General features: G+C 39.5%; 1 protein-coding gene across 2 annotated transcripts in view; it reads right to left on the bottom strand.

The window, feature by feature from the left end:
* The window catches only part of arhgef12b (Rho guanine nucleotide exchange factor (GEF) 12b), a 75,974-nt gene extending 51,265 nt beyond the window's left edge, over positions 1–24,709 (bottom strand). For both annotated transcript variants that reach the window (XM_036142762.1, XM_036142763.1), the window contains exons 1-4: positions 24,045–24,709; positions 5,136–5,227; positions 4,654–4,752; positions 4,526–4,575 (exon numbers count right to left, since the gene is read on the bottom strand). In XM_036142762.1, the coding sequence (XP_035998655.1) occupies positions 4,526–4,575; positions 4,654–4,752; positions 5,136–5,227; positions 24,045–24,076 (273 nt within the window). In that variant the 5' untranslated portion in view covers positions 24,077–24,709. The remainder of the gene's footprint in view (positions 1–4,525; positions 4,576–4,653; positions 4,753–5,135; positions 5,228–24,044) is intronic.
* Between the last annotated feature and the right edge of the window lie 2,889 nt (positions 24,710–27,598).

The raw sequence follows: 27,598 nt of genomic DNA, 5'->3' as shown, positions 1-27,598 counted from the left end.
AACCTGTCCAGGGTGAACCCCGCCTCTCACCTAATGACCACTGGAGATGGAATATCTTACGTTAAGGTATTATGTTAGTGGAAAAATTTGGAAAGTAAAAAAGGTGCTAATGTTACGCTAACACACGGGATAACACAAAGCTAATCCTCACACTGCAAAAACGAAAGAAAAAATAAGTCAAATTTTCTTGAAATGAGTGAATTTTTTCTTGATTTGAGCTGGTAAATAAGACAATTTGCCAATGGAATAAGATTTTTGCACTTAAAATAAGAACAACTCATCTCCTTCAGTTATTTAGAGGGCAGAATATCTAATTATCTTATTTTAGGAATCTGAATTCTCGTTCCATTGGCAGATCATGTTGTTTACCTGCTCAAATCAAGGACAAACACACTCATTTCAAGAAAATGTAACCTATTTTTAGTTCTGTTTTTGCAGTGCATCTATCTGGTTTCTAACTTTGTGAATTTTAAGATAACTCGCAATCAGTTTGACAACTGAAAAATGATATGAAGCAACAATAAAAATTGTATCGCCTTATTGGACACAAACATACAGTAAACAGTTGAAAGCCAAAAAAAGTTGCTAAGCTGATGCTAAGCTAATACTACTCTGCTACTACACTTCTGGCATAACACAAACTAAAGCAGCTGAAACCTGTTTTGACACACAAACAATGTAAATAGATTAGTTGGGTTTTGCAAAAATCATCTGTCTAGCCACTATTTTCTGTCTATACGAGATTATGTCATGGGTGTAACTCAGGAAGGAAACCCAGACATCCCCCTTCCCAGCAACACTGTCCTACTTAATCTGGGGAATCCCAAAGTGTTTGTTCCCAAATAGAAAGTGATATAAGGCCTGTTGATAGAAAAAAATATAGAAACAATGTTTGTATATTCAAGAATGTAGGGCTGGACGATAGTCCAATAACAATATATATCCATCAATAGACGTATATCGATGATAGAAAAAAAAGGTCAATAAAAAGTTCAATAGAATAACAGTTTTTCTTCCTTTTGCATTCTATCATGTAGGTTAATATTACAGTCATTATATCCTCTCAACCAATCACAACGCAGACCAAGGAACTAAGCTCCGCCCCCTTTAAAGAGTTCAGAGAGCATGCGTTCTTTTTTCTTTTTTTAAAAACTTGTAGATTTGGTAAAAAGTTGGTTGAATTAAGGGTTGCGTTTTAATTCAGTGTTTGTGTGTTCTTTATTTACAAATAAGTCGCTAAGCAAGAGCATAAAATTGCCAGGGCTGCACTTAAAATATATGTTTTGAATTTGTTAATTATTGATATGGATCAATATGATTTCAGTTTTATCAATATGTTTTTTTTCTATATCGTCCAGCCCTACAAGAATGTCTTAAATATTTTTTTAATATATGAAGGATAAAATAATCCACTGGGATAAACATCTGGATCAGAGATCAGCTTGAACTGATGATAAAATGTGGCATCACAAAGTTAAAATTTAGGGCTTTATGATGAAGCTTTTGCCTCAGCCATGGCGAGAATGACGATAAGGACTTTATAGTGCAAAACCACAGACGTTTGACCGCAGTGAAATACTTTTTTTTTGTTAGTGCAAAACAGACATTTAAATGTAACATATAATCCAAGGGTTGTGACACTGATGTACATAAATTAAAATACAATACAATCACCATTTGCATCAGGTTTAAATTAAATCTTCCCTTACAGTTGTGATAAACTACTGTTACTCCACTTTTCCTCAAATTTCTCTTGTTGTAATCTGATATTAAATGTTATTCTCTCTAGCATGAATATATCATGTAGTGAAATCATTTTTATAAATTGGCTATTGCATATTCGTGTTGCCGTGAACAACTTTTTCAACTGAACACTCTTTAGAGACAAAACTTTTACAGCTTTTCAGCGTGTGTAAAACGTGGGAAAGCCTCGCTAAATTTGTGGATCTGATTTAGGTTATTAAACACAGGGTGTCGTCTTTGTATAGAAAACCGAAAAGTCCTTTTTCTTTTCTTTTGTTTCCTTTAGGCATGGTATAAATAGCATAAATAGCAAAATGATATTTTGGGTTGACCCACTGCGTTCAAAGTTGTCCTTAATATTAATGTCGTTGCTCTTTCATTTTGACTTTTCTCTGGACTTCCTTGGAGAAAACCGTCCGTTTTCTTCTCTTATTTCTGCTTTACTCCGCTCTGCTCACACCTACTCCTGGACAGGGAAGAAAAAGCCAGTCTGGTACTGAAAAACTAAGTAAAATGCTTGTAAAATGGGTGAAACCCTCTAGAGCTGAGCCAAAAGGAGCGTATGCTTCCCTTGTAGCTATTGGGGTCATTGTCCTGCAGGAGAGTGAACATCTTCCCTAATCTCAAGCTTTCTTCAGCGTCTAATAGGGTTTTTCCTCTTTCAATGATTGTTCTGTAATTAGGTCCACCCATCTTCCCATCAGCTGTGTCCACCCTCCTTGTCCATGTTACAACAAAAGCCTCCCCTCATAATCATGCTGCCACCACCGTGTGACAACAACATAACTTCCCAACAGCACTGCAAAAAGAGAACTAAAAGGAAGTAAAATGTTCTTGAAATGAGTGTATTTTTCCTTGATTTCAGTAGCTAAATAAGATTATTTGCCAATGGAATAAGATTTTTGCACTTAAAACAGGAACAACTCATCTCCATCATCTCATTTCAAGGGCAGGATATCCAATTATCTTATTGTAGGGGTAATAAATACTCATTCCACTGGCAAATAACCTTATTTAGCTGCTCAAATCAAGGGGAAAAAACTAATTTCAAGAAAAGTTTACTTACTTTTAGTTCCCTTTTTGCAGTGTGGATATGTTCAACATTTAACAGAATACTTTTGGAAGGCGCTGTATACACTGCAAAAAGGGAACAAAAGTAAATTTTCTTGAAATTAGAGTATTTTTGCTTAATTTGAGCAGATACATAACACTACTTGCCAATGGAATAAGGTTTTTATATAGGAACAACTCATCTCCATCATCTTATTTCAAGTGCAGGATATCTAATCTATCTTATTTTAGGGGTAAAAATATTCATTCCACTGGCAAATAGTCTTATTTATTTGCTTAAATCAAGGAAAGCTACACTCATTTCAAGAACATTTTACTTATTTTTTGTTCCCTTTTTGCAGTGTAGAAATATGCCAAGTGATAACAAAAGAAGAGGAAGATGAGAGACAGCAAGCTTTTCTTACTGCAGTGCTAATTTCACTTTTTATTACAGTTAAAACACATTGTTTTAACTGATCTTAAATTAGGCAATAAAAAAAATACTGAGGAGTTTTTTGATCGTGGAGCTCATTTCTTAACTGCTTATTGGTGTTTATAAGCTCCTGACAGGTTAGAGTTCCCACTTCCTTTTTCTGGCCAAGCTAAAAGTGGGCGCTGAGATAGCACCAATTCTATAATTTATTTATCCTGCAAAGTTACTTCATTTATCCTGCAAAGTTATTTTATTATCATGCAAAGTTACTTCATTTATCCTGCAAAGTTATTTTATTATCTTGCAAAGTTACTTTATTATCCTGCAAAGTTACTTTATTATTTTGCAAAGTTACTTTATTATCCTGCAAAGTTACTTTATTTTCCTGCTAAGTTACTTTATTATCCTGCAAAATTACTTTATTATCCTGCAAAGTTACTTTATTTTCCTGCTAAGTTACTTTATTATCCTGCAAAGTTACTTTATTTTACTGCAAAGTTACTTTATTTTACTGCAAAGTTACTTTATTATCTTGCAAAGTTACTTTATTATCCTGCAAAGTTACTTTATTTTCCTGCTAAGTTACTTTATTATCCTGCAAAGTTACTTTATTATCCTGCAAAGTTACTTTATTATCCTGCAAAGTTACTTTATTATCCTGCAAAGTTACTTTATTTTACTGCAAAGTTACTTTATTTTACTGCAAAGTTACTTTATTATCCTGCAAAGTTACTTTATTATTTTGCAAAGTTACTTTATTATCCTGCAAAGTTACTTTATTTTCCTGCTAAGTTACTTTATTATCCTGCAAAATTACTTTATTATCCTGCAAAGTTACTTTATTTTCCTGCTAAGTTACTTTATTATCCTGCAAAGTTACTTTATTTTACTGCAAAGTTACTTTATTTTCCTGCAAAGTTACTTTATTATCTTGCAAAGTTACTTTATTATCCTGCAAAGTTACTTTATTTTCCTGCTAAGTTACTTTATTATCCTGCAAAATTACTTTATTATCCTGCAAAGTTACTTTATTATCCTGCAAAGTTACTTTATTCTGGAATCCACTGCAAATTACTGAAATTCTCAAGCTGTATGCAAATGAAATTTTGTTCTGTACGCACTCTGTGCATACAAAATGACAATAAAGTTTGTCTAAGTCTAAGTCTAAGTCTATGGGGCCAGAGTCGGTGAAAAAAGCATTGCTAAGGAAGCGGACGCACGCTGGAAGTGGTTGAAGGGGAAAAAGCCCTCTTAGAATTTGGGGCAGGAAAATGGCTTAAAGAAATGAATGACACAAACCTTGATAATCCTATCCCCTGTTTGGACACCAGCTCGCATTGCAGCTCCATCTGTAACAGAGCAACAAGCCGAGTGAGAGTCGCTGCTTCCATAAATGTGCTGCGACGTTTGTCTCCTGTCAGCCTTACCTTCTTTAACCAGCTGCACAAACACGGGGTTGTCTCCACTCACTGTCAGACCGAAACCATTTTCATCTCTTTGGATTATCACACAGCGCTGGACAAGACCTGCCGTTTTACGACAAAGACATTTAAGTGGGTTAAATTCTACGAAGACCAGTGAAGAAAATTAACAAAAGTGTAACTGGGATCCCTTGTTTGTGCGTCTGTAGTCTTTTGGTGTTACTTGTGGGGGCAAAAAAAAAAAAGACTTTGCAGGAAATGACAAAATGACAACCTCAGAAATAGCCGCCACCAAGAACCACCGAGGCTCAATCTGATTGTGAACTGGATGATAATAAAACTTCGTCACCACTGTCCACAGTAATGTCATATTTAGTTCAACATGGACTGAGAGGGTTCCAAAATTAAATATACAGTAAAAAAAAAAAAAAAAAAAAGAACAAGCCAGTCCTTTTTTTAGTAATGCAAGATATATATCTTTGTCTCACCTGTTGGGTCAAATTCATGTTTAAGGGAGACAGAGGATTTCCCATTCTTAGTTTTTTTGTCTGTGAGGTCCTTTTTGAGAATGCTTGGGGTCCTGTGGAGACAAGATGACAAATTCACTGATATATCACAGAAATGTCGCATATTTTTTATTTTTATTTATTTTTGACATACTAAATCTGATAAATCCTCCCTTTTATGAAAGTCACTACTTTGTAACCAAATCACAAGAATTCTGTTATATGGTTCAGAAAAAGTTATATAGAAATGTTGCGCAAAATAAACCAGAATGCACCATGGTTTGAAAAATAGCCCTATGGTATTACAAACATTAGCATGCTAAGCAATTATTATGATTACAATTTTTATTCTCAAATTATTTTCTCCAAAAAATTCATCACATGGTAAAATCAAGGTTCTGTACCAAGACTTTGCCATACACTGGTCTAAATAAACCATAATGCACCATGGCCTGGACTAACCTAGTATGGAAATACTAACATTAACATGCCCATGCTAACATGAACATTATTGTGATCCTAGCTTTAATTTTTTTTTATTTCATAATAACGCAATTTCCAATTCGCAGAGTCTGCAATTTTTGGCTATGTAACAATTAGGGAATTAGACACGTCCATTAGGTGTTGGTAAAATGTTTAAAGTGGGTTTGCCTCCACATGGAAGGGAAGACAGTTGCAGCAGTGAGATAATCTAATTTTATTACTTGTTTTAGAGTTTATATAATCATACATAGCATTAAGTACTGGTCAATCAGTTTAATACATAGACTTGCTTGTTGGTTGCACTTTATGTTTGACAAGAATTGATGTCCAAATCAACTAAAAGCTGTTCTCTTGAATAATATTCTGATTAATAGAAACATTAAAAGTTCTTGTTTTAAATAGTCCTTGTTTACAAACGTCTTCATTTAGACGCCATTTTTTTTGCTTGTGGTTAACGCAGAGAAAAGTCAAAATTGCAATTTTGGTTGAAATATATCGTAGGCAGAACACAATCATTTCTGCTCTGAGTTTAGATGCTGTGGGTCTTTTAGCAACTAATCTGCACAGCGAGGAAACTGGGCACGACATCCAGGCAGTGCAGACGAGACGTTCTGGCACTGGGAGCTTCAACAAGGCAGATAAATATAGGCAGGTGACAGGTGAGCTGAGTTTAGTGGCAGCAGCAGGTGGAACTAATTGGTAGTAATTAAGCATAATTTCTGCGACAGACTGGCGACCTGTCCAGGGTGGACCCCGCCTCTCGCCTATTGACAGCTGGAGATAGGCACCAGCAACCCTCAGGACCCCAATAGGGATAGACATGTTAGAAGATGGATGGATGGAAGTGTAGTTTGCTTAACCCTATTTCCTCTCCATTTCAACGTGGAGAGGAAATGTAAAGTCTTGACAGCACAAAGCCCAAATCATGACAGGGAGCTATTTTGAAAAATGAAATCGATAGACATTTCAGTCTGTGGTGTGCCAGGACAGTAAAGCTATAGCTGCAAAGGTTTCCAGCTGTAACAGCAGCAATAGGCTGTTTTCCAACGCATTGAGCCCAGATGGCCTGAGTCCAAGTACACACCACGCTGTAGATTTTTATTTGCAAAAAAATAAAATAAAAAATGTTTTCAACCCATTAAAGACAGTCCGCTTGACAATTATGCACTACTTTGTGACGTCGTATCACGTAAAATCCCAGGATAAAACACACCGAGGCTTGCAGTCATAAAAATGAAAAAACATGGAAAAGTTTCAGGTGTGCGAGTACTTTTGTTAGGCGCTGTGGTTCCTGCTGTAATCTTGCTTGCTTGAGTGGATATAGTGCAACAAAAGCTCTGAGCGACGTGTGGGAAAAAAAGAGATGCTCGACTAGTTGTAGCATAACGGTGATAACTGCGGGCCTTAAAGGATTTAATATACTGCTGTTGAAACTTAAGTTTTAGCAGATCACAACGCAGAAATCTTTATATTGTTTTGTGTCTGAAAAAATAGCTTTATAAGACCTTAAGAATAAAAAAAAACTAAACTTTGTATTTGTTACCGTTTACCCGATATAACTTTTTTGATAATTTAAAAGGTGGAGGTTCATTTATTAATAGCAGTGGCTCCCTCTCCTCGTTCCCCTTTACTCCTCCTCCTCCTCCTCATTCCAAACGAGGGGATTTTGTTTGTCCTGCAGCTCCTCCCTGGACAATGGGGGCCCTGGAGTTCAAACAATGGCTCCCACGTCAGAGCCTACTTACTATACGGAGACTTTGTGGGACAGATTCCCGGAAACAGCGACCAGGGTTTTTGGCATGGCTTTAGCTTCCTGAACATGGAACAAGGCTGAAAAATAAAACGGGAGGGGGGGTTCTGGAGGGAGGAAGGAGGTGTCTGTGAGGGAAGGCCGAGGCCTACGTTGTGGAAACTTTAACAAAGCTTGCAGAGTGAAGGATCCTGTCTGAATAGGGAAAAGTGGAGGGAATAAATTAAATGTTGAAATAACACATTCAGGGAATTAGAACAATTTTCCTTCGTGTTTAGACTAAACATTAGAAGATGTTTAGTCTAGATTTTAGCCTCACAATCAGAGACAAAAAGACAGAACTGAGCTCGAGCTGAATAAGGGGAACCGAAAGGTAGTGACCTTAAAATTTGAAGGCCCACTCCAAGAGCCTCCTTGCTGTGGCTGGAGCAGATTAGACGCTGATAAAACATGCCGATGGAAGGACCGACGGCATCCTGCTCCGTGGGTGACAGCCTAACATTGAAGGATGTGAAGGAGCCTTTCAGCTTCAACCGTCCATCAGTCGTCTAAACACGCTTATGCTTGCAGGGTTGTGGGGCAGAGTTTGCTCTGAACGGGTCTCCAGTCAGTAACAGGACAAACAACCATGCACACCACATCCCTAAGAGCAATCTAAGCCAAGGGGGGGGGGGGGGGGGGGGGGGGTAAATAGTTACATTTACTCAGTTACCTTTACTTAAGTAACTGAACAAAATGTGCTTCTTACTTTTACTTGAGTAAATATCATGAAGTATTGTTACTCTTAGTTGAGTGAAATGTCTGGCTACTCTGTCCACCGTGAGTAACTTTACTGAATAATGAACAAACTTGTTTCAACCAAAATGCACCAGAGAGACTCGTCTACAGTTTATATTAATGGTGAGACTTCTTGTTTCTACACAAGTTTTGTTGTTTTAATGCTATTTTCTATCTGCTGACCTCATGGAGCCATTAACAGGTGAAGTAACCGTACAGTAAACAGCAGGTATTGTTACTGGAAGCACTTTGCACTGTTCTAATTTACTTTACACACATTAACTGCTTGGTTTCATACGTTTTATGTTGAAAAACATTGTTTAGAAAAGTGTTTCTTCTGCCTGACTTACTTTGTAATTGTTATTGTTTGTAAAAAAAATTATGTTAGTCATAAAAATACCAGAATTTGTACATAATTGAATACTTTTGCCTGACCAATTACATAATTTTTACATATTAAATTAGTTTGTAATGAATATTTACTCAGTACTTGAGTAGCCTTCTTACCAAATACTCTTATTTGAGTAATTATTTCTTTGTTGAGTACTTTTTACTTTGACTTGAAGTAGTGCTACTCTTACTTGAGCGAGAATTCTGGCTACTTTACCCACCTCTGAGTCTAAGAGACCAATTAACCTAACAGTCAAGTTTTTGGACTGAGGGAGGAAGCCAAAGAGAATCCATGCATGAATGAAAACATCCAAACTCCATGCACAGAGGTCACAGGACTTTCTAGCTGCAAGGCAACAGCACTGTCGTCTTTAGCACATTCACATTATCTCTCTTGAGATTTGTCCAAAAAAAAAAAAAAAGTCTTGAAGGACCAGCGTTTGTATGCGTCTGCTCTCTCTTCACGAACCCAGGTTGGTAACCTGAGTTGTTCACACTGAAGTGGGTTTTGCAAGACGTTTCTTCCTCTTAAAAGGGAAGTTGTTCCTTTCCACTATCACCACCTGCTTGACTACGGAGCTAAAACCGTGACATTGAAAAGAGATTTGGCATTGTAAAAGTCAAACATTGAAAAGTCAAACATTGTTAGAAAGTAAAAACTTATGATGATATTCTCATTTTATGCTGCAGCTTTTATTGAATGAGATATTTTCAGTGTCACTACAAGCTGGCGCTGTTTTGCCGTTGGGGGCGGGGCTAAACTGAAGGCCCCTTCACGGACCCTCCGTTTTTCTGGTACTCCTCATCATCTACCTGCAGTGAACTTCTGGAAAGCTCCGGTCATATTCCACTGCTTGACCAAAGGAAAGGGTTTTATTTTCATTAATATTATCTTCATTAGCTTATACAGCTAATGATTGTAGTGACATGGAGCTAAACCAATGACAGCAGGTAGATGATGAGTACTGGAAAAACGGAGGGTCCATGAAGGGGCATCAGTTTAGCCCCGCCCCCGACAATAAAACAGTGCCAGCTTGTAGTGACGTCATAGCTGAAGGAGCTCTGCAGTGACACTGAAAACATTTCATTGAATAAAACTGCAGCATAAAATGAGAATATGATCATAAATGTTTACTTTCTAACAATGTTTGACATTTCAATGTTTGTTTTTTCAATGCCAAATCTAATCGTCGCTGCAAGCTGTCACTGTTTTAGCTCCATACTTGACCACGTCATTCAGGTCTGTGTGTGCAGACCATCGTATTGTTGCACGTATAACAACAATAAACCATGGCTCCCTTCACATCTGAGACAGCTGCACAGACAGAAGGAACAGGCTTACAGCAGAGGTGACCGGGCCCTGTACAAACAGGCCGGGGAAAAACTGACCAAGGAGATCAAGACAGCAAAGAGAAACTAGAGCAAGAAGCTTTTCAGCTAAAGTCTGGAGTGCTTTGAGAAAGATCACAGCTTCCAGGAGCCTGTCCACCCTAACTTGACTCTAGCCATATGGATTTCGCTCCGCCTAGCTCCACTTACATCCATCTGGGACCTCTCCATAGGAATTGCCTTTATTGAAGGCTGGGCCTTATCAAAAATCCTTGCATATGATTGGATAAGCCACTTGTCCGTCATCTTTATCGACGTGCTATTTCAACCACTCACACCGAAGCTAACCTGTGACACTGTGAGAGCGACGCAGGAAAAAAACCAAACTTTTTTTTTATGTGTTTGCGGCTCTAGTGGCACGTGTTTTATTGACAGTGAGCTGACAGGAAGAGGGGGGAAGCCAGGCGGCAAAGCACCGCGGGTCGGAGTCGATCCCGGGCCGACCGCATTGAGGACTAAAGGCCTCCTAACATGGTTCGCGCTAACCGCTAACCGCTCCGCCACGGGCGCGCCCCGAAAAACAAAACTTGTCAAATGCGGTCGGGAGAAGGGCGAAAACATGGTTTCCACCAACAAAAGCCTTCAGAGGCGTTCTCTGATGTTCTTTTAATGAAACAATATTAGGTAGATTGGACAACACGGAAGAAATAGCAGCATCAATGTTAACGCTTGCTTCCTCAACGAGCCGCCATTGCTATCAAAACAGTCTCACGTCACGGTCGCGTCTCCACTACGTCACATCTATGAAACTCCAGTCCTGCGTCCTGATTGGCCAGACCATAAAATTGGTTGGAGAAATCACTCTCTATGGGAGAGGTCCCAGATGGATGTGAGTGAAGCTAGGCAGAGCGAAATCCATATGGCTAGAGTCAGGTTATGTCCACCCACCCTGAGCAGAATACTAGCTTGGCAGCAACAGTTTCAGCTGCAGGTTTTGAAAAGCAGGTATTCACGCCTTCCACCAATCTGACCCTAAGGCCTTGTCCACACAAAAATATGGTTGGGCTGCATCCGACAAACTCTTTAGTCGGACAGGAGGTCCCGTTCAGACAAACAGGCCACAAAACCGACAACATCTGAAACCAGCTCCGCGTAACAAAGTGACATGTCTGCACAGGCGAGCCAAAGTAGACCTCGGCTCTCTCCTAACACGCACGGGCTAACACAAACGAGAATGACGGACGTGAGAGTTGCAGTTGTGTTTCAGTTCTATTTATTGTAGGGCTGGACGATGTAGGAAAAAAAAAAACATATTGATAAAATAAAAATCATATTGATCGATATTGATAATTATCAACAAATTCAAAACATATATTTTAAGTGCAGCTCTGGTCATTTTATGCTGTTGCTTAGCAACCTAATTTTAGATACATACACACAAACACTGAATTCAAACTCAATCCTTTATTCAACCAACTTTTTACCAAAACTGCAAGTCTTTAAAAAAGAAAAAAAGAACGTGTGCTCTCTAAACTCTTTGAAGGGGGCGGAGCTTCCTGGGTCTGCACTGTGATTGGTTGGGAAGATGTAATGACTGTAATATTAACCTACATGGCTAGAATGCATAAGGAAGGAAAACTTGTATTCTATTGAACTTTTTACTGACCCTTATTTTCTATCATATATGTCTATTGATCAATATATATTGCTATTTAATTATCGTCCAGCACTAATTTATTGTGGGTTTTACAACAACACATTTAGCTCTTCTACTGTGTTTGTATGGACCTCCTTGTCGTTGGTCCACACAAACGGCTCGTTTCGCCCTGCTCTTCTTTCTTCTTTAATTCACTGGCAGCGTTACAGCGCCATTCACTGGTGTGGCATAGGTATTACAACGCCTACCGAGACTCCTTCAGCTTAGTGCGGTTTCATATTTACACTCAAACCGTTCTGTGGGGATACAGTATTCAGTCCTGTGTGGATTTGGCCTATAGCTCCCCATGCAACACTCACTCTGCTCTTCATCTCTGAGGAAGATGGCTATTTGAGTGTCAAGAGACCAGGAAACCCACCAGGACAAGATAAGCTTGAGAGCTTGCACTGACCAATTGGTCCAACAGGTTTCTGAAGCTGTGTTATGTTCCCTTTTGCTTCAAACTTTCCACCATCATCCGGTTTCCAAAGAAACACATCTTCATGGGGTTAAATGACTACAGACCTGACAGCGCTGACGTCTATGCTCATTAAATCCTTTGAGTGACTGGTATTGAAGCATCCGAAGGATATCACAGGACAGTTTGAAGAATAGATTTAACTTTTTTTTGGCACTAGTGGTCTTTATTTGACACAAAACTGACAGAAAATGGGGCTGAGAGGGAGCGGGGGAAGACATACAAGGGTCCAGGGACCGGGACCCGAGCCTGGGTGGTGTGCTGTAACCCTGCACCACCGCTGCCCCCAGAAAAAGGTTTACTTTAAACCAGTAAGGCTATAGATTATGACTTTACTGACCCAGTTTAAAGCTTCCTGACTTTCCAACATTAAATGGCAAAGAAACAATGATTTAATAAAATCACAGACTGTATGTGGACTCTTTCAGATTAATTGGAGAATCAGGGTTTTTAACGAACTATGAGCATCAGTAGAGGAAAAAAAAATAGCCTCAAGGTTCAAAATGAAATTCAGCAGCTCTTTACATAATTTTCATGATTGTAAAGATCTAAGTAAATGAAAGTTGAAGCAAACAATTTCCCTTTTGCAGAAAATTATCACACTTGCTATATCTTGGATAAATAGAAAGTTTAAGTCATATATCCCTGGAGCCAGTCTGTAGTTATATCTGCTGCTCTTGATTTTCTTTGCTTGTTTTGTGCCTCGGATGCCAAAAATACCAGACCATTCCTCCGGGATGATAACAGGGCAAGACTAAGCTCCAGGACGCCAGGAGAGCTGGAAGTCCAACAACCTAAAAACCTTCAGGAAGTAAATACAGCACAACTGAAAAACAACAGGTTTTTCAGTAATCTTTTTTTTATACGTAAGCTTTGCTTCTTTACATTCTGCTTGCTTGCATTTTTTTTGTTCTTGTGTTTGTTTGTTTTACAAGGGACTAAGTGAACAATTTCTGAAGTTGGTTTTTCTACATACATGCGAGGGTCCAGTGTTTCAGATTAGCATCATTATTTCCTTTGTTGTTCTTAGAACAGATGAGAAACCACATTGTTAGGAGGAGTAAAATTTGAAGCTATAAAAGCAGCAAGCCAGGTCACCTACTTTACAGTAGTTTAACGCCAGTATGGCGTTTAGGTGTCTGTGCTGTAAAACACTGGACGGCTGCACTGTAAGATGTCCTGAAAGAAACTTTTTGAGATGTTATCTAGAGTTGTTTCAAGAACCAGTGATTTTGAAAAGCAACAAATCCTCCTGAAAAGGCTAAATCTGTCATGTGAAGCGTAATCTTACTGTTGCCAGCAGTTGACTTCCTCTGCTGTAACAAATCTAAGCTACTAATAAGAGTTCTGTGTGTGAAGGTGAGTGCTTTAGGCTTGACACGCTATTTGAAACTCTTATTTTGAAGAATAAAAGAAAGTAGTTCATCTGTTGTGCAATGCTGTTATGACAGAATCTGCTAATAAAAGACTGCAACACTGATCAGGGCTTCCTGTAGGATTTTTTTTAAACTCAGGGGGTGTTTTTTTTTTGTGTGTGTGTGTTTTTCTGGGGGAGTTTTCTGGGGGGAGGGGGGATAATGTCATCATTTAATTTCCATATCTGTTCATACATTTGGGACACAGGCAAAAAAAGGGATTAAGAACTTTGATTAAATGTGTTCAGAACTACTAATGTCCTTCATGAATTGATTTATGAATTTTAATACATTACCTCAATCTACACTACATAAACCAAACTGTAGCAAAAAGACAGATATCAGAGGGACATAAAGTGAACGAGGTGAATAAGCGATTGAAGCTGCGTGTGAATCAAATTCAAGGAATCATTTTAGTGCAAAAGTTTCACACACAAAAAATACTATTTTAAAAACTAGATTTACGTGACGAGGCAGCAGCAGCTGTGGTGTGCCTGTGAGACAGCGCTGAGGGAAGCAGGAACGCTCATAGCAGCTCTCGCTGCTTCCTCAATACAGTGATTCTAGAACGGCTAGTGCTTTCTGTAAAGTCGCCATTAAAAAAAAAAAGTCATCAAAAGTTATTGATGCTAGTCCTTTTTTAAAAAACAAAATTGCTTGAGGTGTCTGAAAAGTTGCTAAAAGGGCAACATTGGACAGTCCTCTCTGGTTTAACTTCTCTCCAGATAGTAGCACTCCGCGCTAGTGTTGGTTTTTCAAAATAAAATACATTTTCACTTCGGATTATGAATAGTATATGTGCGCAAATATGATACATAATATAGGGCAGATGGCCGTCCACACTGACCCTCGTTCTGCTGGAGGTTTCTTCCTGTTAAAGGGGAGTTTTCCTCTCCACTGTCACTTCATGCATGCTCAGTATGAGGGATTGCTGCAAAGCCAACGACTCAATGGCACCGACCGTCCACTGTGGCTCTACGCTCTTTCAGGAGGATTGAATGCTGCAAGACACTCATGTAATCTGCCTGGTTTCCTTAAATAGAAACCTTTTGACCAATCTGTCTGAACTGATTCTGTAAAGTGCCCTGAGATTACGTCTGTCGTAAATCGGCACTATATAAACAAACTGATTTGATTGCTCTTCCAGGCAGGTGGGACTTGTGGAGCGCACGACTGCCGTCTGTCCTCTCAACAGATCCTTCCACCTGAGCTGTGGCAGGCCCGCCAGCTTTGGTGGACAGTCGAGGACAATAAAATGATCTCTTCTGTCTGAGATGTTCAAAGTGAATTTAATTATTTCTCTTTCTTTTCATTCTTGAGTCAGACTCGGGGATTTCCCCCAAATACCATGAATGCCCTGATGTGTCACTGCTAGTTATAAATAAATGGTGTGGTTGATTATTAGAGCTTCCCAAAGTAACTCCTGTCATGTTATCTTTACCGTCTGACATGATTTGGCTACAACTATGAGCGTCTAAATTCAATATAAGCTTGTGAACTCAGCAATGACTTCATAGAAAAAACGTAAATCATTAACAACCATCCTAATTTATTGTAGAGCTTCTGTACTATAAGATAATTTAAAAAGGTGAAAAGACTTTACAGTTAAGAACAAAAACAAAACAAGGAAACGTTGAGCCGAAGTCTCACTGTGCTCGCTCTGTATTTACTGGCTGGGTTGTTCAGGAAGGCAGCAGATCTGATGACCCTTATGGACATTTTTCAGCTGTGATGTCACCACTTCCTGTCATGAGGAGGGGGGTGGGAGTCGGTTACTTTAAAAAACAAAGATCCTCTGAGCGTTTCAGCTGCGTTTGAATGAAAAAGGACTTATAAAACAAATGGGATTAAAGACTCAACCTGACTCCTTCCTTCTTCCCTGATGTCTTGCTCCAGGAACAGAGCAGGGCGGATCGATGCCTACATTCAGCCAATAATTTCATTATAAATTGCCAGATCAAGCGAGGAAGGGAAGTGGCATCTCAACAGGCTGTATGACTAAGAGACAGTAGGTGTTGACCAGCACTAAACATTCAAACCTTGACCTGACTGAAGCTAGGAGGCCGCGGCAGCCGTAGGCAGGCAGACACGATGCATCCCCACAGAGACGCAATGCTGCCGATACAGAGGCAGGTTGATGGTGAAGCACAGGGAGAGACGCAGGGTACTGACCATGCAAAGCCATCAGCAATGCAGACGACTGTCCACTGTGGCTCTACGCTCTTTCAGGAGGAGTGAATGCTGCTTGGAGAGACTTGATGCAACCTGCTGGGTTTCCTTAGAGAGGAAACTTTCTGACCCAATCTGGATAATCTGATCCAATCTATATGATCTGATTGAATTTAACTTTGGAAAGAGCCTTTAGATGACGTGTGATGTGAATTGGTACTATATAAATTGAACTGAATTGAATTGAACCGACCCCTAAACTAGGGCTGGACCATAATTCAATAACAATAAATATCAATCGAAAGACGTATATCTATGATAGAAAAAAGGTCAATAAAAAGTTCAATAGAATAACAGTTTTCCTTCCTTTTTTGCATTCTAGCCCATCATGTAGGTTAATACTACAGTCATTACATCCTCCCAACCAATCACAAACACAGATCCAGGAAGCTCCGTCACCAAGCTCCGCCCCCTTTAAAGAGTTCAAAAAGCACGTTCGTTTTTTTTTTTTTAAATACTTGCAGTTTTGTTAAAAAGTTGATTGCATATTGGGTTAAGTTCAGTGTTTGTGTGTTCTGTGTCTAAAAGTAGGTCACTAAGCAACAGCATAAAATGACCAGGGCTGCACTTAACAATAAATGTTTTGAATTGGTTGAAAGTTATTGATATCAATCAATTATTGATATCAATCAAGCCTGCAACCCAGCAGCCAGGCAGCTGTAAAAGCATCCGGCAGCAGAAACGCCCAAAACCGAGGACGAGGAACTCCCCAAGCGCCCCAAACCCACAGGGTGGGCATCGGTAATTCATTTCACCAGACTGATCAGCTCCAGCAGGACCCCCAACTGGGCCTCAGTCCGTCCCCACAACGCAATCTAACCCGGTTTTAAATAAATCTCTCCTGAATGCATAATCTAAAGAGCTGTTTTTCCAAGCCTAGTTGCCAATGTCTTGCAGATGGTTTGAAGATCTGCATTCATGAGAGATATTGGGCGGCAGCTGGATGGCAGAGTGTCTTTTTCAGGCCTGAGCATCAGACTGATGTTGGTTCAGTGCATATTTGGTGAGTAATGATGTTTCCTGAATTTCTTTAATCATCCATCCATGGGAACACGGGGTCCAGCGGAGACCAGAACTTCCTGTAGCATTCTGCAGTGAAAGCGTGGAGCGTTGCTATTGGCCATGCCGTTGTGGAGCCCAGTTGCTGCTAAAGCAAACTCCAGCAACATTTCTTTTCAGCAGATTAATATAATTAGAAAGTCTGAGCAAAGATTTTTGTAGAAATCTCCAGACGTTTTATTCATTTCTTAAGGATCACTTTTTGATTCAGCGATTGTTGCTTTGACCGGGGATCCCCATGTTAGAGCCACAAACTTTAATGTATTCTATGGTATTTCTGACCCATCCATAGTATCTCTGGCTGTATGTTCAGGGTCACTGGGAACCACCATCCCAGTCTCAGGTCTGTAGCAGCCTCTAACAGGTTTCCTTCCAGGATATTCCTGCATTTAGCTCCAACCATTTTGATAGAAACTCTGTCCAGCTTCCCAGCCTCTGCTGAAGAAAAGCCTCCCCTCACCATGATGCTGCCACCACCATGTTTCACTGTTAAAATGGCGTGTTGAGGGATCAGTGTAACAAACAGCGTTTTGCAAGTTGGCCAAAATGCTTCATTTTGGTCTGAGATGGTTTGAGGATCTTTTCCCACATGTTTGCTGGCTCTCCTACATTGATTGTGACAAAGTGCAAACAGGAATCCCCACGTCTTCTCGTGGCTAACAACAGATTTCTTCTTGCCACTTGTTCATAAAGGCCAGATTTGTGGAGTGCATGACTGATAGTTGTCCCAAGATTATTTTGGTGGGAATTTATAGATGGTAAAATACTTTCCATATAACCCTTGCCTTATACCTCCAAAAGGAGTTGAAGTTAACATGAATGAAGCTAAATCTAGGACAACTGTTGCTAATTCTCCTAAACACGTCACATATGAGCAGCGCAATAAATACCTCAAAGGCAGCTCACTTCTCCTCATGCAGAAGCACTTGAACAAGATCCAAACTGTGACTTAACGCCTGCTGGAGTTCGGATGTTAATGTAACTAAGCAACTCTCCGCGACACGAGCTTGAGCAATACTCTGAATATAGCTCAATGAAATCAAAAAATGCCTGCAGGTAGTTTGGAGATTCACAGAGACGTGAAAGTGACCGCGGTGGGCCAGAGAGGAAACAGAACCTTCACAATCAAATGTCAACGGTGACATTCAAGTTCTGTTCATTTAGAGAAAAACACAAAATGCTTCCAATGCAAAAAAGACAAAAATAGTTCATCTACTGTGCTGTAAAGAGTCCGATATCCATTTCCAGATGGGAGACGCAGACATCGTTAGGGTGTTCGGTAATGGTGGCAACTCATTTCTGTACTCTTCCGTTTGTAGCCTTCACAATGAGTGCGACACACCCAACGATGCCGACACTGAACCCCTGTGACCAACAGTTTCACCAACTGTACGATACAGCATCCCGACATCATTCAAACCCAGAATGGAACCCAATAAAATCCAACAGGTCCAGGTAGGTAAGTGTGATGCATCTGTGTCAACATGTCTCCATTTTTGGTGACCTAAACTCATTGTTTTAACCAACTGTCAGATGACCCAGCAACTGCCTGAAATACGATTGCTCCACTTGTGACGAGATCACGCTATTCTGTCTGGTTTATGTCTCACAGTGCCCTGCAAAAGTATTCACCCCCATTAAACCTTTTAATCATGTCACAAACCTTAATGTAGTTTAATGGAGTTAAATGGTTAACCTGACTTCTGCCAGATGCATTTCGCTCCGCCTAGCTTCACTCACATACATCTGGGACATCTCCCATTGAAAGTGATTTCTCCAACCAATTTTATTGTCCAGCCAATCAGGACGCAGGGCTGGAATTTCATAGATGTGACGTAGTGGAGACGCGACCGTGACGTGAGACTGTTTTGATTCAGACAGCAATGGCGGCTCGTCGAGGAAGCAAGCGTTAACATTGATGCTGCTATTTCTTCTGTGTTGTCCAATCTACCTAATATTGTTTCATTAAAAGAACATCAGAGAACGCCTCTGAAGGCTTTTGTTGGTGGAAACCATGTTTTCGCCCTTCTTCCGACCGGATTTGGCAAGTTTTGTTTTCCGGGGCTCGGTTAGCGGTTAGCGCAAACTATATTAGGAGGCCTTTAGTCCTTAACGCGGTCGGCCCGGGATCGACTCCGACCCGCGGCGCTTTGCCGCCTGTCTTCCCCTCTCTTCCTGTCAGCTCACTGTCAATAAAACGCCACTAGAGCCGCAAACACATAAAAAAAAAAAGTTTTTTTTGTCCTGCGTCGCTCTCATCAGCGTCACGGATTAGCTTCGGTGTGAGTGGTTGAAATAGCACGCCGATAAAGATGACAGACAAGTGGCTTATCCAATCATATGCAAGAATTTTTGATAAGGCCCAGTATTCAATAAAGGCAATTCCTATGGAGAGGTCCCAGATGGATATGAGTGAAGCTAGGCGGAGCGAAATCCATCTGGCGGAGTCAGGTTATTAAATGGTACATTTGAAACAAACTCTGGTTCGTTCCACCCCGTCAGGTATCGTTGAAATGTTAACTTTTACTATACGGTTAGTTTGTGTAGAAGTGAACAGAACAAATGCAGAGAACGGTACCACCATGGTCATTGGACCAGCTTTTGGTACCTTGGCAGTGTGTGCTGGTACCAAGTTGTGAATCATCATCTAAAGCTCGTCAGCAGAAGGAAGTAGGAAGTAATCGTAAATGTCCTGGTAGATGGCTGCGTTGACTGCGGACTTCGGAAAAACCCACTGGACCAGAACCAGCAGATGACATGGCGCCCCAGATCATCACTAGCCGAGTTTCCATAAACGGGTTTTTTTTAATGCACGTTTTGAAGTATTGCATTAGAAAAGGTTGGCGCAATTGGCAAAATTCAAAACAACTTCCTCAATTTCACAAAATAAATTTTTACGCTGGCTTCGGGTGTTTTTTGGCTTTTTTGAAAAAGAGTTACTGCGCAAAACAGGAGATGGAAACACATTTGGCGAATAATTTCTGATGTGGCGAAAATTTAATTCACACGACTGCTCAGCTGTTTCCTGGATGTCCTCATAACAAGTATAGAACCGCATTTCTTTCTCTATGTCTCCGGGCTGCAGGAAACATGACCAACACTAGCTGACATGACAGAACAATTACAACTTGCCCGATAGCAACACATTCCTGAAAACCTCTCTCCATTTGATTTTAGACCATGCTAACAGGCAACCTCTACTTCCCGTTTATTATAGCCATGACGTCAACTTCTGATGAAAATACACTTTGCCTTGGCTTGCTTATTCACTCCAAGCCAGTGGATGGAAACCTGCCTAATTTACATGTTCTTTTTTTTCCCCCTCTCTTCTTATTTACGTCATTTTTAAAGTTTGCTCAGAATTTGACTGTGGAAACTGTGGAAACTTCACCCTGGACTTGAAGCTGCAGGGATTCTAGCCCTCTCTGGTCTTCCTCCAGACTCCAGGATCTCAGTTTCCACATGAAATGCATTTCACTTTCATCTGAGAAGAGGACTTTGGACCACAGAGCAACAATCCTGTTCTGTTTCTCCTCAGCCCAGGTAAGACGCTTGTAGCCCATGTCTAGCATTCGTCTGTGCATAGTTGCTCTTAATCCACAGACTTCAGCCTTAGTCCACTCCAAGGGAAGCGCCACCAAATTCTTGAATGGATTTTGCTTGACAATACTCAAAGCTGCAGTCATCCCTGTTCCACCAATTTCAATGATACTTTTTTCCTTCCACTCAATTTTCTATGAATATGTTTGGCTACTGAGCTCTATGAAAATCCAGCCTCTTTAGCTATTACCTTTTACCTATTAAGTGACAATATTCAAAATATGTTTTGCTTTACTTGCATAACATTAAATCTCGATGGGATATGTGGGAGTTTGAGGTTATGAATTTGAAAATATATATAAAAAGCATGTAAACACCTTTGGAAGGCAACGTAAACCTGCCAGCTCCTCTGTTCTGCATGATGAGCAAATCTCACGATTCCTTCTCAGTTCTTAATTGCTTTTGCTATCATGGATTTTTTTCTCCTGTCAGTTTGAGGCTGGTGAACTAGAAAAAACGACGAAGATCAGCCTCACCTTCCTGCTTTATGTCCTCATAAAGGTGTTGGGACACGTTCTGTACATCTACAGTAGGAAATTAAAATCAAATAAAGATTTTATTCTTCCGCTGAATGACTGTGACTTTAGTGCAGTTTTAGTGCATAATGTCCACCAGACGGAGGTTTTTACGAAATAAAGAGAAGAAGCTGCAAAAGAAATGTAGGCATCTAAAAATGCTAGAATTTTACTTCACACTGGGAGAGATTTTTGACCAGAAAGGGTTGACTGCCTCCCCCCCGCCCCGGTCTGGAGTCAGTCTCTGCCTCAAGTGGAGAAGTTTAAGTATTTTGGTGTCTTGGTGGAGCAAGAGATGGACAGACAGTGATATAGCAGGTGGTTTATGGATGGATGGATGGATGGATGGATGGATTGGTGAATGGATGGATGGATTAATGGATGGATGGATTGAAGGATGGATGGATGGATGGATGGATTGGTGAATGGATGGATGGATTAATGGATGGATGGATTGAAGGATGGATGGATGGATGGATGGATGGATGGATAAATGGACGGACGGATGGATGGATGGATGGATGGATGGATGGATGGATGGATTAAAGGATTGACGGATGGATGGATTGACGGATGGATGGATGGATGGATAAATGGACGGACGGATGGATGGACGGATGGATGGATGGATGGATTGAAGGATTGACGGATGGATTGAAGGATGGATGGATAAATGGACGGACGGATGGATGGATGGATGGATGGATGGATGGATGGACGGACGGATGGATGGATGGATGGATTGGTGAATAGATGGATGGATTAATGGATGGATGGATGGATGGATGGATGGATTGAAGGATTGACGGATGGATGGATGGATAAATGGACGGACGGATGGATGGATGGATTGAAGGATTGATGGATGGATGGATGGATGGATGGATAAATGGACGGACGGATGGATGGACGGATGGATGGATGGATGGATTGAAGGATTGATGGATGGATGGATGGATGGATGGATAAATGGACGGACGGATGGATGGACGGATGGATGGATGGATTGAAGGATTGACGGACGGATGGATGGATGGATAAATGGACGAATGGATGGATGGACGGATGGATGGATGGATGGTTAAATGTTAAATCATTAAATAGCGTTTCTTAGATTGATACATTTACATAAATAAAATAACAATCTTGCTCATAGCAGCACTTCTGATTTGTTTATTCTAACATGTTTACTAAAAGCTGGTTGGTTTTATTTAAAACCTCATTAAATCTTTCCATGTAGACCCGCCGTGAGCTGCAGCGCTCTGCTTGGACCAGGCTTCCGCCGCAGAGTCGCGTCAGAAAGAGCAGAAACTAAACAGGATCTTCATGCAGAAGTCAGAAAAGGCCCATTGTTGTAAAGAGCCGCCCAGCTTCTGCCTCCAGCCTAAATCTAGACATCTAAGAAATCAAGTGACTCTCTGAGTGTCCGGCCACCAGGCAAGCCCATATTTGTGCCTCAAAGAAAACTCCTGATAACAGACGGTAAATAAATATGAAAATAAAGACACAGGGACTCTAAATATTAATGTTGTTCTGGTGATATTTTAACTTTCCAGCAGTTCAACGCCAACAAACTTCACCAACGGAATATTTATTTATATTCAATCTAAAACTGTTTTCCCACTGCTCTGTCAGTGACGCTGCAGTCCTGCTGCTTAGGAAATATTCTGGAGAAATCTGCAATCAATCGGGCTCTTATTTCTTATATTGTGTAAAATGAAAGTAATGTTTTCATACACTTCCCAAAATTATTTTTGACTGACTATTTTTAGGGACGTGGGAACACAAAAGTCTGTTTCTTTTAAGTGTCTTTTTATCTTCGCAAAGTATCAGCTTTAGTGACTAATACCCGTCTCTTTAAAAGGAAACTCGTCCTCAAATGTACTTTTTGTTTTTTCGCTAATAAAAAATTTACATAAATGTCTCTTTAAAAGGAAACTCGTCCTCAAATGTACTTTTTGTTTTTTCGCTAATAAAAAATTTACATAAATGTCTTTTAGTGCTGTCATTATTTTGAGAAATGACTGCATATTTGTTGAAATCCTGCTTTTGGGTCTGAAACTCCTAAGGTTTAACGGGTCTTTTGCATTTTGAACTAGCATTGCTATTGGCTGAAAAGTTATCGTGACATCACCCAGAAAACCTGACCGCAGCAGCTCTGTTGTCGCGGCGTACCAAGCCGCTCCGTCTCCTACGTTCCTAAGTTGTGCGATCCCTCAATCGGTTTTCAGGTTGCTGGTTATTACAAAGTGTTTTGTGCTCTTGTGTGCTAGAATGTAGTGCATTGCCTTTAATGTGGAGCTCTGGAAGCTCGCGCATGGACCCATCCTGTCCTCCACTGCCTCAGCAGCACCGGCTTGAGGCAATCGCTGAGTCAGCACCTTCAGCCAGCGGCTCGAAGTGATAAGGTTCTGCACCAATCCCCCCCCGCCGAAAGACCGATCTGTGGCAAAACCACCAGATGTTTTAAGATGTCACTTTCCCTTGTCCTAACCGCAACGCAGAGCCGCCCACTTTCGTACCATTTTTTAAAACCTTTCTGGGGGCGGGGTTACACCTTTAACTCCACCCCCAGACACATTTTTAGTTAGAAGAAACCTTTATTTGTCATTGCATACCCACATTCCAATGAAATTTGTCTTCTGCAGCTAACCCATCCCTTCGGGAGCAGCAGGCAGCTAGCACAGCGCCCGGGGGTCTTGCTCAGGGAGACAGTGGCAGTCTGCAGGAATCGAACCGGGTACTTGCAACCTGCTGCTCTAACCACTAGGACACCACCGCACTTAACATCACTCCTACGATTTACACCAAATAGGTGCAAGTGTCCCACTTATTTAGCAATGCAGAGGGTCGGCAAAGTGATCAAACCTCTTAAAATGTTCCAATTTATCTACGCTGAAACCGTTAAATCACATTTAATTGTATTCTCATGCTCAATGAACAAATATTAAAATTGTAAATCTATGGCCTGTGTTAAAATTAAACCTTAACGAGCGGACCCTGAAGGGATGGGAGCTTTAAGGTGGATCAGTTTGCTTATGCCTTGAGCCGGCTGGGTGTAAAACCATAAGAGAGGTGACAGATGTCACTTTTTATTTAATTCCAGCAGGTCAAACACGTCTTAGTGTGTTTAATAAGTAAAAAAAAAAAAAGTGATGTTAAACTCCTACCTGTCAGGGAGTGCTGGCTGTGTGCCACTCATTGGGCTTCCCTGGTCAGCTTCCGCAGACTTCACCCAAATAACATTTTCATAACAGCTGCTTTATTGTGTCTCCATCGGCTCGGAGCGCATCCCCAACCAGCCCAGCTCTCCTCAGACACAAGCTTGTCGGAGCTTCTCCTCTCATTGATGTGAAACCAGCTGAGGACCCAGGAGAAGTCGCAGGAATCCTTTCGGGTGTCAGAGTTTCAGAAAGCAGCCGCTGCTTGCATCAGAAGAGACATCTGGAAAAACTTTAGCGCTCAGGCCATTAAATGAGGTTTTTTTTTTCACTCTCCTCGGATAACCTTCGTGTTGAAAGTGGAGAAAATCCTTCATTTTCCCCCAGGAAACACTTCCATGTTGACCCTCCTGTCTTTTCCTGGCGTCCCGGGGAAAATGACGTCAAACTCGGGCTTGTAAAAGTCCAAATTAAGTTTCTGCTGTAATGTCCGCTGCGCGTCCTGCTTTGCGCTGGTCTGCAGGGGTTCGGTTCCGACGCGGTTCCTCCGGCAGATGGATGGTCGCTTTAATGTTCAGGCAGCCCCGGCTGTGGCTCCGCTGAAGCATGATGCAAATGGAAAAAGGAAACGCTTTGCGCCCCCTCCCCAGAAACGCTGAAAAGTGAAGAAAACCCACCTTCCTCCCGGTGCGTTCACGGACTCCTCCGACTTTTCTAAACTCTCAGATTTTAACTTGTCTGAGGAGCTTGATTGAAAAAAAAAAAAAAAAGTGACTGCGCATTGAAAATAGGTAACAAAAATATATCACAATTAAGCAAAAATAAATGTATATAAGTAATAAGAAAGTATTAGTAATGAAATTATAATAAACTGTAGGAATCATTTTTAAAGTAGATATGAACTTTAAAAAATATAATTTATAAATATTCAAGTTATATGTAAAAATAAAACATTGAAACAAATGTATCCTTTAGCAATAATAAATAACTTCATTGAGTCAGATTTTTAGATACACTTTAATAAAAAAAATTAATAATCATAATTACAGTTTACATATTTTTTTATAAGAAACTACATTACTATTTATGATTGTGTTTAAAATAATTTTAAGTTCTTGTAACAATTTTTATCAATATAATTATTACAGAATTTGTGTTCATATAATAATTTATGTATACAAATTTTTTTATTAAATTATATGTATTCATTGCAGTGTTAAATAAATGTTCTAGCAGTTATTAGAATTTATTTTAGTATTAAGTATAATACTAATTTGTTTTTTTTATTTTTATCAATGTTTGATCTTTAAATATTAAATAATAATAATAATGACAATAAATTACAATATCTTTTATATCTGTTATTTCTAGTGCTTGTTTTTCTTTTTCCCTAATTTGAAATCAATTATTTATCTGAGTTCTATAAATCATATTTGAGGAGTTAGTTTTTATTTAGTGTCAAAATAAATATTTTACAGTAATTTTGAAGTTATTCTATTTTCTGAATTTCATTTATTAATTCTAGTTTGTTTTTATTTTTCACATAAATAGTTATAAATATCTTTAAGTGGCTATTAGTCCTTATTACTTTTTTAAAAAAAACATTTGTGTTTACAATCAACACAAATGTTCAGAATATTTTCTTTCAGAATATTTTTTTTCCTAATTGCAATAATATGAACTTTGTTTCATAAATCAGCTTAGAAGAATAAAGTTGTTCATTACAGCTTTAAAATTTATGCAGAATATATGACTTTGTAATTTTCTTCTAAAAGTGTATGTATGGTATACTAAGGTATAAGTATAAATGCAAACTTTTAAAACATTTTTTTATGTATCATAGTGGCCTTTAAAATAGTTTAAAACATATTTTTGACAGTGATTTTTTTTTTATGTTTTGGGATTTTAACAACTCATCACATTTTATTTATGTGATAAACAACACAAAGTCGTGCACTAATGTGAAGTGGAAAGAAGATGATGCAAGAGTTTTAAAATCTTCTTCAGAAAGTGTGGCAAGTGTGGCATTTATTTGTGATCAGACGCCCTGACTCAATACTTTATAGAATCACCTTTTATTGAATTTACAGCTGCAAGTATTTTGGAGTTATTCTTTAAACGCTTTAGACACGTAGACATGAAAATGTCAATATCTTCTCCTTTGAAAGGTGATTCAAGTTCAACCAGATGGGATGGGAAGCTTCTCGGAACATCGGTTTTCAGGTATCTCCACAGATTCTTGACGTTAGGTGTGGACTTTGACTAGGCCATTCTAACAGATGCCAAACCACACTGCTTGCTGCATCTTAATTCGTGAGGAAGGCACTGTGATTATGTCTTCATTAGATGGGAGGTATGAGAGGGAGAGGATAATTATATGTGCAAAACAAGCAGGGACATCCGTCAGCATTAGAGATCCTGAGGTGAGGAGGAGAGGAAGGTGGATGGTCTTTGAAGGTTATTCAATATAACATAGAATGTAGGTACAGGTTTTAGTCTCAAAGCCGTAAAGCAACACCAAGGATGCGATCTGGCCTAAAATACCAGAGAAGATGCCAGATAATTTTCCTCACATGGGTGGTTATCAGGCCTTCCTCTCAGTTCCTGCTTTTTGTTGTTTTCTCTGACAATAGTGATTTACATGGAATTTAAAAAATCTATTTGTGTTTTATCTGACCAGATAGATTTTCATAGCCTTTATAACCAAGACTTTCCTCTGGGCACTCCTTCATAAAAGGCAGATTTATGGGTTGCACTACCAGTAGCTGTGCTGTCGCCGGATTCTACTTTTGGATCTCCACAGGTGTCCAAGCTGCTTCTCTGAGATGCTCTGATCAACACGCTGTTCTTGACTCCTGGAGGCAATTGTTTGCGATGGGTTTTAGTTGGGGATATCAGAGTAAAGGTGGCTGAACACAAAACGCACAGCACATTTTTTTGATTTTTATTTGCAAATGTTTTGAAACCTTTCTATCCTTTCTCTTCTATATTCTCTTCAAATATTAACTACTTTTTGTTGAACTATTACATATTATTCCAATAAAATATGTTGAAATGTGTGGTTGTAATGTGACAAAATGAAGAAAAAAAAAAAAAAAAAAAAAGGTTAAAGGAGTATGAATAGTTACACACGCTGTTCTATAATGCAAAAGTTCATAAAAAAACAGGTAAATCTCAGTAAATTGAACTATGCATTCAGATGAAACTTGTTTGCAAAGATTGAAGGTACACTTTGAAAATAACAACCTGTAAACTAGAATTAAACACACTTCAAGCCCACGTCTGTATTAAAGACGTTATTATTATTATTATTATTATTATTATTTATTTTTTTCAGAATCAGAATCAAGTTTAATCGGCAAGTAGGTTTGCACATACAGGAATTTGACTTGGTGTTGATGGTGCAGACAAAAATAAGAATACAATAAAATGAAATAAAATTGAATAAAATCAATATATATACAGAAGTAATATACATTCAGTAAACTGTGCGTTAATTATTATTATTATTATTATTATTACTATTATCATTATTATTATTATTATTATTATTATCTAAAATG

Source organism: Fundulus heteroclitus, chromosome 11 (assembly GCF_011125445.2).
Source record: "Fundulus heteroclitus isolate FHET01 chromosome 11, MU-UCD_Fhet_4.1, whole genome shotgun sequence".
NCBI lineage: Eukaryota > Metazoa > Chordata > Actinopteri > Cyprinodontiformes > Fundulidae > Fundulus > Fundulus heteroclitus.
The sequence above is the reverse complement of the archived record's forward strand: the minus strand, read 5'-3'. Positions and strand labels throughout refer to the sequence as shown.